This window comes from Botryllus schlosseri, chromosome 2 (genome assembly GCF_051294905.1).
Source record: "Botryllus schlosseri isolate E-star chromosome 2, Bs_hap1, whole genome shotgun sequence".
NCBI lineage: Eukaryota > Metazoa > Chordata > Ascidiacea > Stolidobranchia > Styelidae > Botryllus > Botryllus schlosseri.
Window position 1 is genome coordinate 21,257,582 of NC_137237.1, and position 13,898 is coordinate 21,271,479.

The 13,898-nt window shown below is 40.9% G+C and overlaps 4 protein-coding genes and 1 long non-coding RNA gene across 7 annotated transcripts in view; 4 read left to right on the forward strand and 1 right to left on the reverse strand.

Annotated features, from left to right (window-relative positions):
- LOC145434108 (uncharacterized) overlaps positions 1-8,182 on the forward strand; it is a 48,044-nt gene extending 39,862 nt beyond the window's left edge. The window contains exons 15-17 of the mRNA XM_080311406.1: positions 2,064-2,203; positions 4,466-4,627; positions 5,597-8,182. Coding sequence (XP_080167532.1) covers positions 2,064-2,203; positions 4,466-4,627; positions 5,597-6,139 — 845 coding nt within the window. The 3' untranslated portion in view covers positions 6,140-8,182. The remainder of the gene's footprint in view (positions 1-2,063; positions 2,204-4,465; positions 4,628-5,596) is intronic.
- The window catches only part of LOC145456386 (G protein-coupled receptor kinase 3-like), a 198,121-nt gene that overhangs the window by 129,340 nt on the left and 54,883 nt on the right, over positions 1-13,898 (forward strand). The window lies entirely within an intron of this gene.
- On the forward strand, positions 7,885-10,211 carry LOC145434109 (uncharacterized). Its single transcript, XM_080311407.1, has 4 exons — positions 7,885-8,182; positions 9,323-9,474; positions 9,538-9,693; positions 9,753-10,211. The coding sequence occupies exons 1-4, from the start codon at positions 8,090-8,092 to the stop codon at positions 9,874-9,876; spliced, it is 525 nt and encodes a 174-aa protein (XP_080167533.1). The 5' UTR covers positions 7,885-8,089; the 3' UTR covers positions 9,877-10,211.
- On the reverse strand, positions 9,946-11,841 carry LOC145434110 (cytosolic iron-sulfur assembly component 2A-like). 2 transcript variants are annotated; one of them, XM_080311408.1, is made up of 4 exons: positions 11,665-11,841; positions 11,323-11,452; positions 10,825-10,958; positions 9,946-10,268 (listed from the first exon to the last, which is right to left on the reverse strand). In XM_080311408.1, exons 1-4 carry the CDS (start codon positions 11,702-11,704, stop codon positions 10,171-10,173), a joined length of 402 nt encoding a protein of 133 aa, XP_080167534.1. In that variant the 5' UTR covers positions 11,705-11,841; the 3' UTR covers positions 9,946-10,170. The 2 variants fall into 2 exon arrangements, with proteins under 2 accessions (XP_080167534.1, XP_080167535.1); XM_080311409.1 differs by having other exon boundaries at positions 11,649-11,710.
- Positions 12,235-13,041, forward strand: LOC145434111 (uncharacterized). The gene is made up of 3 exons (XR_013913275.1): positions 12,235-12,436; positions 12,502-12,558; positions 12,626-13,041. It is a non-coding gene; the product is annotated as an uncharacterized LOC145434111 (long non-coding RNA).

Below are 13,898 nucleotides of genomic sequence, written 5' to 3' on the forward strand. Positions count from 1 at the left end.
TAATTCACATAGCAGTCGACATTTCAACGAGCACGCTTTAGCCTTACGCTCTATGCTGGTAAGAAAGCACCAATACGATAATACTCGTTGTTTAAATAATTCTTAGTTGCAGGGTTACCTAATTTTAGTACTCGAAAGAATGGACTCGCACTACAAGACTCGAAACATCCTACTTAACACTAGAACGATCAAGTGGCTTTTTTGACGCATTTTCATTTTTGAAGAGCTGGCATTCAGTCACATCTTACGCTGTTCGGCTGAAACTTCTTGACTTTTATTTATTTTATGTAGGCCACCTTATCCATGATTTTCATCACTCATCTAGTACAAATAAAAAAGTTATACACAGAACTACCTAGAACTAGCGAGTGGCTTTTTTGACGCATTACACTTTTTCTACCTTCAGGCATCGCAGTTTCATATTCTTGAAAGTGGTTTTGTATCTGATAAACGCAGAAAAGCCGTTTGTAACAACAGAACTTTGTTAATATCGACTCGGTCTAACTGTGTTAGCTACAACATCCCTTGTAATAGAAGGCCCAGGATCTTCCTCGTTCTAAGTCACCAAAGCTCTGTAATATTATATTTCTGAAGCTCACATGTTACAGGACATGAAATTTGAAATGTACCATTAGATCAAGCCGACATCTGTATTGACCATACTAATATACTAGGGTTGTACAAGGGCAAAGGGTCTTTGCTCCGGTCTACGAGATGGATCTTCGGGGGGAGAGTGAGCTGAATCTAGTGAATTGAATGCATATGAGGACTGAGGGCATGGGTGCATTATGTTTAGTCAGGCCCTCTCGAAGAACAGATTTATGGAAGTCATGATCTTTCCATTGACATAAGGAGTAACAAAAGGTGTGGATTCGATAAAGATAATATGGTTTTCGTTCATTACATGGTCGAAATGCCAGCAAATAATTGGGGTAAAATGTCAGATGGTGGACGCTGCTGCTACCAAGTATCTGTACAAGGGCGTCTCATATTTAGGCAAGGATAGGACAGGACACCTCTTCCATAATCTATACATTTGCCAAGCATAGTAATGTGAAGAGTCTGATGTAATCCATCTCGAAACAATGTTACGTGAATGTGGCTGTATACGCTTGGAGAAGCAAACGAAGTCCTAGTTGACACTATTGTCAAAAGTTGCTTGAAGCTACCCAGGACCAAAAGGAACACAGGCAGCTTCATGTAGCCACACTTTGCAAAGCTATCATCTTGTTGATAAGCGTAACGGCGAGATGCCAGTGTAGAGATCGAATTTGTACACATATATATTGAGTTCACTGCAACCTGAGGTAACTGTTTCCTTCAGAAACAACACAAACAAGAAACCAGTGACGGTTAAATGTTATAACGAAACAAAGCCAGGGGGATATTATTGGTCAGGTTGCAAGGCAGTAATCTATGAGGGTACCAACAAGTCGACGATGGTTCGTGCATGTTTTCTTAGAATGTGAATGATCGTCTACTTGCCAAAATGCCGATACTCTAAAAATATGCAAATCGAGGATTAGTTGCAAAATTGAATTATGCAAATCTTATCTGATAAGCTTTATGATATGTCAGCAATAACCAACAATGATGATGTGGCTAAGGCCGATCTGGAACCTACTCTAAATTTTTAAAGAACGTGCTCAAATACCAAATGCGCACCAGAGCAACACTTATATGTTACACCAAAAAACGGCGATTTGTTTTATAAGTGTTGACCTAAGGTGTATGTAAAATATTGCAAGTAGCTGTGAGCGCAATAAACAATGGTTTCTGATGCCGTTTGTTGAGATTTGTGCTGATTTTTAGCTCCGGTAAATGCATTTAATCGAAGTAGATTCAACATGCGTCAAAAAAGCCACATGGTAGTTCTAGGTAGTTCGAAGTTCCGGTAGTTCTAGTGTTAATACTCGATTCGCGTTCGCGTACTCAAATCATTGTGCTCAACTATAACCTTAACGCATGAGGACGTCACTGAACTGAGTATGCGGTTCCCGGGTATCATAACCTGAAGCGATGTGCTTGCTATATAATAATTTATCGAACGATTTTGTTCTGAGGACACGTAAAACCAGCTACGAATCGGGCGGATGAAGATCTCGAAGTGGGTGCTGAACGTTCCATGCAAGTGCAATATTCAAATTTATCGGGCAATATCCAGGAGCAAAACATGAGAATCGAAGCGAAGCTTGACTATTTGGTTGGTAACCAGTAATATGGCAACTTCTTTGTAAAGAACACAAACGATTGAAGCGATGTGTGTCAGGTGTATACAATCTGCCACCTGCCAGTCAAATACGGCCTGCATTGAAGAGTTGTGCGGCCCGCTATAAGTGCCAATGTTGGTTGGTTTGCGCCGCATTGGCATTACAAGTCCTGTTTGATCTCACATCGAATTTTATTGATGTCCGACCAATTTTACAATTGATCATTCGTATAGAAATATTGGCCATCATCAGATGAGGTTCTGGCATAACAATATCATTAATATATCGATGTTTTGATCGATTTCCAATTGATGATAACGATCCAATTAGCTGCGGACTATAGTTCATTTGTCGTTTTATACTCTTTGCTGATACGGACTCCAAGTCTAATTGTATTATGGTCAATACAGCGCGCCAAACCCCCCTATTTGTACTAACGCACCTACCATTTAGGTTGCACAAACCCAACATATATAAATGTCATATAGTGGTGGTTCTATGCGGAGTCAAAACATAGTTGGATAGAAAGCTGCGTTTGCTTTGTGCTGGCGCGGCACTGAACGAAATGGAAGCATATAAGGCAGGGATGGGCAAACTTTTGAGCTCGCGGGCCGCATTCAATATTTGAATCCATTCGCAGGTCGCACTATATAAAATTGGCATTATAAACCAAAACGCAATATTGGTATTTGATTATATGGTGAGGACAAAGGAGATAATATATATGCTCATTTAAAACAATCTAAACATTGCTTTGATGATATCCTACACGCGCCAGAAACAGTGGCGAGATTTCATAGGCTGGACGACCTCAATAACCAATTTGTCAAAACTATAGAGTAGGCTTACCATATTTTCGAAATGTAAGAAGAGGACACTTTTTCAGAAATTTCAGACATGCAAAACTGGAGAAGAATTCTCAAAAACCGGTAAATTTTTCCCACTTCGTGATCGGTTGGTCATCACTTCCGCTCAGAGCTCAAAACAACGGTGTTCTCTCCACATTGCCAGGTGGATGACTAAAAAAAAAAAAAGGTCTTCTTTTCGCTCAGAGCTAAAATAACCGCTTTTCCCTCCGAAATACCCGCCGGAGCTTCACTTCTGCGCTAATTTGCGACATTTCACTCGCAATTTCCTCCAAATCTGACCTAAATTTTCAAAAAAGAGGACAAAATCTCAAAAAAGAGGACAAAAGGGCGTCCTCCGAGGACACTTTCAAAAATGTCAAAAAAGAGGACAAATCCTCTTAAAAGAGGACGTATGGTAAGCCTACTATAGAGATGAAGGTAGGTTTTCCCGATTCTTAGAACGGGATGGAAATTTAAATCTGTGAGCAGCGATCCGTTCAGATTTACTAATTCCACTTTCGGATCAGTTCCTGGACACACAATGCGGACAGCATCATAACCATGTTAGCTTCAAACACGCTTCCACTTCCTTAGATAAAATATAAATACCCTAATTCTGCTCGTACAGAGAACGAATCTACCTAGGGAACGCGCGAATCGTTTTTTTATAAGCACATCACTGAAATAATTGAAACTGGATTGGCCAATCTGAAATCACACTAGTGATCCGAATTATGAGAATCTCGTTTAGGATTTCTGTGATGTCTATCAGTTGAAATCTTTCAACCTGCGCGGGGCCTTGAGATCGGGATGTCGCGCCAGAAATGAAACATAAAAATGATATAGGAAGTATTTACCTTAGAACAGTGTTCCCAAACTTTTTAAGACACGCCCCCCTTATGATGGTGAAAGATTTCGCACCTCTTATCCTCATATCACAAAACGCAACTAGGATGCCAGCAAACCTAACGGATAGTTATATGGCATGGAAGGTTACGACTGTGGACGAGAGATTTTTAAATATGAAATCCAGAGTAAAATACAGAGCAACAAGTATGAATGGGATGTAGATCGCGCCCATCTTCAGATGCTTTTACCCCTCCCCAAGGGGGTGCGCCCCCAGTTTGAGAACCACTACCTTAGAATTATCATGGTGAAATATACTGAGAAACAGTTTAACCAAGTCCCAGCATTAATTCGATTTTTAGTACGCATTTTATCAATATTTTTAATAAGTTTCTTTAGACTCTCACCGGCCGCACAGAACAGTGTGGAGGGCCGCATGCGGCCCGCGGGCCGTAGTTTGCCCATCCCTGATATGTTGCGAACAAAAACGCCGGTCCCATTTATACACCTATACTGTGACTGTTTTCACCAACGGAAAATCATGCAGTCTTGTTTCCGTAGACCGCACTAACGCGACGAAGTGGGGGTTTGGTCCCTGGTAAAGAGCACGACAGTAGGAACAAGGATGTAAACCTCCGAAAATTGATTGAACAACAGGAAAAGGATATTCTGGAGAAAGACAAAGAAATTGACAGTTTAAAACAAGACATTCATCTTCTTGTGGTATGTCCAGTGTTCACCTATCACAGAGCGAGATAGTGTAATGGTTATGCGTCCGGCTTCTCGAGCGGTAGGTCGTGGGTTCGATCCCCGGCCGGGTCATACCAAAGACTCGAAAAATGGCATCCGCAGCTATCCTGCTAGGCGCTCAGCAATCACGGATAGCATGGACGAGAAAAAAACGGGGGCGCAGACTAAATGACCTCATGGGGCCGTATCGCAACTCCGTCGACAAAGCATCTCGATGGTGAAGGCGAAAAAGAATATCATATCTCTCTCTCTCTCACACACGTCTATATATATAGTCTCAAAATATGCCGAGGAATTAATACTGGGAAATAGATTTGATCATGGAGAAGCCACGTGTTAGCTAGCTTCGTGTATAGTATTGATATAGGCACACTAGCCGTCGACAATAATCGGTTAAAAGTAAAAATGATGCTGTGAACTTCCACCCGCGTGTAGAGAAATTCAAGACATATTGAAACCACCTTGTTGCACAAGTAGTAAATCTTGGATCTGAAATTGTTTTCATGTCGGTCAAATAATGTGAAGAAATATATCGAGGTGACACATCGGAGTCTTGTGTTAGTCTTGAAAACCATCTTCGCGAATCGCGACTAAAGCAGAATGACTCAATCTCCCACGAATGAGGAAATATATTATATTGCCACGATATATCATCCCTCAATTGCTTTGACACTTAAACAAGTGATGGAAATCTTTAAAACAGCACTTACTGTAGTTGTAGAACTATTTAAAATATAGGAAACAAATTCCTATGTACACTGCTACCGAAAACAGTTCGTTTTATTCTCTAAAATGCGGTAATTTTGCCAATTGGATTGGACTGAGCCTGGAAACGAAATGTTGCACCCGAAATATCGTTCATCTGATTTGTACCCAGTTCCGTCCGTGACTATGACTGAAATTGAGCTTGACCGTACAATAATTTATTTACCTTTTCAATAGAATAAACTCACGATGTCAATGTCCGGCGATGACATGGGTCCGGATGGGTTCGTTCGGTCTTCGTATCCAGAAACGAACCGACGAAAGTCTACAGTCGCCGCCGATATTCGCAAGAGACGCAGCAAAGACGACAGCGCGGCAGACGTTCAGAACTTGATGCAGAAATTCAAGTTTCGCAGGCAGACGCACAAGAAATTACCGAAGCGCGGCGGCGGCAAAATCGCAGAAGGTTCTCGCGACGCGCCTTCTCACAGTTCGCAGCCGGGCGGCGGAAAGTCTGGGATTCGTATGAATAAAAGTTTCCCTTCTGCGAGCGACGTGATGACAACGGAGTTCATGATCAACGAGATATCCGAGACCCCGAGAAGACCGGTGCAGAAGTCGCAATCTGAATGCTGCGATTACTTGAAAAACAGTCGAGTGCAAGACACTACTTTCGATCGGGGAAAATCGCCGCGGACTCGGGGTGAGGGTCGCAATAGTATGGAGGCAGTTGATATCATTTTCGAAAATGATCTTCCGTCCGCATCTGATATACGGTAGTGCAGGTAGCTGATGGCTAGTCCTGCAAGTGTAATATCGATGGTGATTCGATTCCTAGTCGAGTATGTTACGCCTCGCGAGTCGGGTCAAGTCAGTCAAGACTATTCGAGTATCCTCTGTTATGACGGCAAAGTATATTTGAAGAGTTAAAATATATATATATATATATATTGCGGTCACGCAGGAAAAATGATGCCAGTTGCACTTTACGCGAAATATTCCACAATTATGGATTACCACTTTGTAGCGCTTTGTGACGATTATGAGGGTCGATCACTGCCGAGTGTGGGGTGGCGCATGAGATGATTTCTCATGGCAAGCTAAATGAATGGACACACGACATGCGTTATATTCATGTTTGCTGTAAAAAATATAACGAAAGTCTTCAAAATGTAAAACGATGACAGGTGACCAAAATTTATTAGGTAAATCGACATAAAGTAGAGTCTTCTGGGGGAGATTCTATTTATCATGAAAATTTTCTCCACGCTTCGCGCGATTTAGTAAATTTATTCATTTTAATGTGGGTACCCGAAAAACTTATTTAAAAAAAAGAATGATTAATTTAGAGCAATGACTCCAAACGTATTAGCAATTATTAGAAAACGGCATGTGCGCTGCTAAAATGATTGGCGCGATGAAACGGTATTGATATGTCGAGATAACCAGCGCCGAATAGTTATGTGCCCGCATCCCGAGCCGCACGGTGCAAAATGAGGCTTGCGACGAAATGCGAATTTGGAATCGCGTTCGTCTCACGAAAAGAGATATCACTTTAGTTTTGTCTGGTACGTGTCAGCGATTCCAATGTTTTGAAAAGCGTCAATCTTTACCGTGATCTTTTTAGAGCTTTGTAGACTAACTAGTATCAGACCAACCTTAGTGTGACATCAAACCGACTTGTATCACGGTTGGAGTCGACACATTTTTCATGATCAAGCCATAATAATCAGCCTTGGTCCGCGTGTCACTTTTTTGCTATGATACCGAGCACATCGGAAACGACCAAAGCAACCACAGATGATCGACCTTAGCGCGAATAAATTTTTACAATGATTCAGAGCGGCCAACCTGTGGCCCACGAGAAGGTTTCGAGTGGCCCACGAGGTAATTATCGAAATTAGTTATATTATCAAAAAATACCCTGTAATTTATTGTGAAATTGCAACGCCACCCAAAAATGTGATTAGCCTGACCGCGAAATACGGGATATTTATGACTGAAATTTCAGCTCCGACGCATTTGGGTAGCCAGGGGCCAGGAATTTAGCGTTACTATCGAATGTGACTAGTCACATTCGATAGCGTTACACACTTTATTTCGTCGCTACATGCAGACTCATTTCAATACAAACTTTCTTGAAAATCTATCTTTTCAATCTAGACTTTATTTTTGGCATCTTAAATTTTTATTTTTTGGCAGTTTTGGTTCCCAAAATGCGGATTTTAGCATTAACGGTGGAAACAGGAACCGGATTCCATTTTATCGAACAGGGTTGGATCCGGATCCCTAGAAAGCATGATCCGTACATCTCTGCTACGTAGGTTAGTTATCTATAGTATGACATACTCTATACTGGCACCTGTCTCCTTATTGTCAATTCCAGAAACCAGGGTGTTGGCTATAAGTGACATTGCTATAGCAGGTAAAAATCGAGATAGTACTATCAATAATACCTGCATAAGTGCGTAGTACGGCGTCCGCTATCCCGGTTGTCGAAAACGACAAGGGGCGTGTTCGGGTGTGTGTCAATAGAAACATCAGATACGGCAACAGCAGCATCCGAATTGGCAACGAGGGCGCGATCCGATGAACGACTGCACATGTGTAATTTGTGCATAGTACATTACACAAACTGGACAGTACGCAGCCGTCTTTTCCCTGAATGGCAGTAAGGATACGTTCTTGAGACATTTTCTAGAACTATTCCTTGCGCCATCGTGAAATGATATGTCGTCGTCTTCCTCTGATGAAGATGACGTCACATTGCAGCAAATTCGCGAGGCAGCTTCAGAAGAACTACATCTTGCAATGCAGCCGCAGGTATATTCTCATAATCGCAATTTAGGAACATTTGCATGTCTTCCTTTCAACTGTGGAATTATGCCATGCTTCTAATGGAATCGGTGTCCTGTGCTCACACTCTATTTTATTTTTTAATTATTTTTTATTAAATTGCTTTGACTTGGAAAATCATCGCTGCTCACCTGATATATCAGGCAAAAAGGCCAGCGATTCCAATCAGGCAGTATAATTAAAACGCCGGACAGTCGACGAGCATGTCCACATTCAAGTCGAAATACAAGCAATTACTACTAAATAAATACAGTTCATCCTCAAAATTACTGGACCACGACTGACCTATCGATCTTGCTTTCCATGACATTCCGCCCTATTTATTGTCGCTTTCTTTTTTCTATACTATCTTCTTTACTTTCATTCAGTGTGCATGCCTCCTCTTTACATCGCTTCAAAGGCCAAGGTGGGCGTCTGATTCCATAGACAACTCCAAGTCGCTTCGATATATTCCTGTCTTTTCATTGTATCGCATTTTTGTGGTGTATTGAACTGATAAAAAATCGCTAATAAACAAATAATGACGATGAATTGAATTCATTTGCTTTAGCTAAGCGAAGCTTGGTCCTACTACTACTACCCAAAATGCTCACTGCACCATTGAGACTAATATACACCGTGGCAGATTATGGTAAATTTGTGGATACTGTAAAATTTACAAATGTATTAATCAAATAACCATGATATATTTAATCTGATAACTTGAGTCTATGTATGTGCCTGTATGGAATCGGTGTCCTGTGCTCACATGTTTTATTTTTTTCATTATTTTATAATAAATTACTTCAACTTCGAAAATCATCGCTGCTCACTTGTTATATTAGGAAAAACGTACCGAGATTCCAGTAGGGTGTATGTGTGCACCTAATGTTATGTATTCATATGTCAGGCATATCTCTCAAACACCTGGATGAATGTAATATTATTATTAGAAGACGATACTATTTATATTCTAAACTCTTATTCATATTGTAGGCAACATGAACCTGTAGATAGTATTTTCTGCGCACACGACAAAAAAACACGAGTTGTCAGCCAGAGTTTGAATATTATCCACTGACTAACATACTCAACACCACATCAATATCGTCTAATTATCTCTAAGAGAAAAAGGAACTACCACGCCATCACAGAGATCGGTCACCAATCAAAACCTCGAACCTGGACAACCGCAAAGCAACCAACGATCAGTCTGACTTGAAAGTAACGCCGGAATTTCAGCAGCACGTTGCCAAGAAGCTCTCCGCACACATAGACCAGTGAGTTGTTTCTATGTAGCGCAGATCTATCTTCATTCTCAGCTGATATGAATGTTTATTCAGATTACTTGAATGTGTTGAAGTGGCTTCAAATATGCCGGAACCTAGCATCGGTGGTGGCATTCGGTTACTTTCCGAATCAACATCACTTCTCAATGATACCAGTAGCGACCATTCTTCACGCAAGAAAATGAGGACGAATAAAATCAGCAAAAGGAGGTAGTTCTACTTTGACTCGGTAATACAATTCAATCGTATAAAAAATTTATTTTTTCCAGGTCATTATCGTCGTCATCTGAGGAAGATTATGATAAATTTGCTTCGGTCTGTGTTTCTGGGCAAAGTATCCTTAGCGGTGGAAAAGGCGCGTTTAAAAGAAAATTGGACAAGACAACCTTGTAGGACAACAGCCTCTCTTTCTTGTAGGAGACGGTGGCATATGTGAGAATGGCCGCACAGTACACACCGAAGTCAGAAGTTTGCCGTGTTTATTACTACGGATGCACAGTAATTGACTCTGAAAACTGATAGGATGCTAAATCGCAACATCACAATAGATTTAGCATATAAGCCACGAACCCGAACGGGCAAGTGACACTCTCGATCAATAGATTCTGTGACTTCGTGTTGTCAAGAGGCGGATATTAATATTTCGTTTGCATATGTGACGATGTATTCATTAATCGGCATCATTTTTTAATCCGGCTCCTGAATACATTTTTCTACCATTTTGCGAATATTGGGGTTTTCCATTGCAGCACTAGCTCTCTCCTTGTCGTTCACTTGCTTGTTGACTGTAAATGGAAGCAAGGTGACGTAGTTTTAGGTAATGTTTAGGTAAACCTAATGAGGTAATATGTGAGGTGAGCAGTGATATTTTCCGAACAAGTCTCAAAATATGAATTTTGCATACCAACTAAGCTAAAATTCACACTCCAATTGTAGCATGAATGTATTGCAAGATGTTGACCTACCAGAATCTTAAAACATGACCTCTAGTGTTAGACCCATTCATCCATGTTGCAACAGCAACATGGGTGTGTCACTGTGTCACACATATTTGGACTGGTATCACTAGTTTTCTCACTGGTGACCTGTCAAGGTCAATCGATGGCTTTTCAGTGATAGTATTATCCTGGGTGTGGGATTTGGCGATTCCAATCATTGCTGAACGTCACTGGGGGCACCGAGTGGTATAAAGATCGGAACCATTCACCTATATTCTAAAGAATGGGAACTATAGTAGCATTCCGAGCCTAATCCTCTATTTCGTGAGGTAGCCCATTGAAGTAGGTATAGTGATGATTTGAATACAGTAGCTGACAGAACATTGAAGATGAATATGCTTACTTTCGTCAACAGTGTTGTGGGTCCCTTTCGCGACATTTATTGATATCTTATGATTGGATGGAAGGTTCCTTTCCAATTTTATTTTCATGCTTAAACCGATCAGTGTTGCCAGTGAACAATGAGGTATCGTAGGTCTGCATTGAAATACAACTTGGGTTAATTTTTGCATAATACGCTGTATAGGTCTATCTATAGACGGTCAAGTAGTCATTGAGGATACTCAAGTAGAAGTAATGCCATGGATTTCACTCAATTACAAGTAGTAATGACTTTCAAGATATCCAAATCTTGAAGTAAAGCTAGGTAGCTTTGCTACAAAACTTGCTATAGAAGTGATAGTTGTCTAAAACAAAAATACCCCTTACCTTAGAAAAGGGTGCGAGTAAGTAGACAAAATCTATCTGAGTTCTTTAAAAATGTACAAGTACGTCATTACTAACCAACTCTGTCTAATCTCATTAAAAGAATTTGTGAAACGGTATGAAGTAAATGCCTTACTTGTATTCAATATCAACAATATAATGATCCGTTTCTCTGAGCATCTCCACTTTAACCCCAGCTTCATAGACTATGTCCAAATCTTCTAATGTTCCTGGTTTCTCAGGATCTTTGATCGTTCGTATGAGGTCTGAATTGTTGTAACATTTGTTTGTAAAATACCTGGGTATGAATTTTAACATTAGTCACGATAAGTGGAGCTTGGTTATGGATCGGTTTGTTTGGGATGTATTACCATCTGGTTGCAAAAGAAAGCTTGTGCAGAATAGAATAGTACACTAGTACATTCGAACTCGGTAGTAATATTATCCCTGTTACATACATACGCATTATACACTGTACCATAAATTGTCCCTTTATGTTCTTCCAGATTAAGATCCATTAGACCTAGCAACTGTACAGAGGATGTAAAGTTAGAAGTTCGTTACTGATAGGTACTATACAGCTACAACAATCCACTCTTCTCTGAACCACAGATCCGATCCAGGTCACGCATATAGCAGTTTGACGACTTACAAACCCCAATCGGTCCGAGAGTCCAGTATTTTGTTTACTGTTTACCGGGCAACTCTAAACGGCGGACCGAGCGGACCATAACAAAACAGCTTAAATCTAGACGGCGGGACAGGCGAAACCAGCAATACTAAACGGCGGACCAAACGGAACTGCGGTCCGAGCGGATCAAAGCTTAGTGGATCAAAGACCACGATGTAAACGGCGGACCAGTGATCAGGCACATATCACAAATAGTGTCTTTTAATTTTGACAATAAGGAGCATACCGAACATAAGGACATATTGTCTGGGGTAACTATGAGGTGTCTTCAAGTGTGGCAGCGCAGTACCAACACACTCCAAACATACCCCGGACATGATCATCATTGGTTGGTTGCCAGTGAACTCGGCACCTGGTGAACTCGGCACCTTTAACTCGGCACCTGGTGAAATTGGCGCTTGTATTGTGACGCAACAAGGCCGTATGTCGGTGATGGTCTACTCGGTACATGTATTGCTAATTTGACGGATAGAGGGAATGATTGATATATGCGATGGACATGGACATATGCGTTGAGATTGAAGTGGGGCCGCTACTGGTAGTCGATCTTTACAACCAGGTAAGTCAAATAGTGCTAATTAATTCGATGTGAGCTATCAGATTTTAACTAAATTTTGTTTGCAGGAAGATGCCGTTGAGATTGAAGTGGGGCCGCTACCGGTAGCCGATCTTAACAACCAGGTAAGTCGAATAGTGCTAATTAATTCGATATGAGTGATCAGATTTTAACTTCTAATTTTTTTTGCAGGAAGATGATCTCATTGAGTCGTCGTTATCCGATGTGTCCGCTGCTCAGGTCAACTCTGAAATGTCATGCTCGGACGAGTCAACTAATAAAATATTGGAGGGTGTATCGCAAAGAGGATGAGATATGCTGTTTGACGACTAAAGTCGATCGTTCTTACACCAGGAAGATGAAAAAAAACATGCCTCAATTATTTGGAGATGCAAGAATCGTGCAAAATATATATATTCTATTTATAGCTTTCAATACAATATCCATTGTAAAATAATATTTATTGAACTCGAAGACTTTTCGGGTGCCTCTATTCAAGAGTTAACGGCACACAGATTTTATTTATTAGTTGATTAGTTATTGATAAGTTCAACTGTTAGGTTTATTAGAGATTTTATAAGTTCAATACAACACAACCATACTGATTTTGTATTAGCTGATTACTTATAGGAAGGTGTGATTTTGTCACAGGTAGCTGGTCAGGCGCAGGTTGAAGGGTGACATTAGGGAAACATCCTGCTAAAAAATATAGTTGAAGGGCGATATTTAATTTATAAGGAGCAAGGTGAAGGGTGACATTAGGGGAACATCCTGCTAACAAAATATAGTTAAAGGTCGATATTTAATTTATAATATCCGTTTCTTTGAAGGCAAAAACTGATTGTTTTGGCCTTCATAAGTTTCGATGTGTTCATGGGAAACATTTATTGGTGTCATGGGGAACATTGTATTGTCATAAACTTGAAACAATAGAGATCGCACAGCATCTACGGTCAAACGAAGTGCCGAGTTCATCAAGTGCCGAGTTCACCAAGTGCCGAGTTCAAGGTGCCGAGTTGAAGGTGCCGAGTTGAAGGTGCCGAGTTCACCAGGTGCCGAGTTCACTGGCAACCCATTGGTTAATTAGCAATTTTATCAGTTCAATACACCACAAAAATGTGATACAATGAAAAGACAGGAAGATGTCGAAGCGACAAGGAGTAGTCTATGGAATCTGACACCCACCTTGGCCTAGGTGATGTAAAGAGGAGGCATGCACACTGAATGAAAGTAAAGAAGATAGTATAGAAGAAGAATGCGACAAGAAATAGGGCGGCATGTCATGGGAAGCGAGATCGATAGGTCAGTCGTGGTCCGGTAATCTTGAGGATGGACTGTATTTATTTAGTGGTAATTGCTTGTATTTCGACTTGAATGTGGACATGCTCGTCGACTGTCGGATGGCCGGCGGGATACTGTTCCACACATCAGGTCCGGCATATTTGATGGAGCGATGATCTTTTCG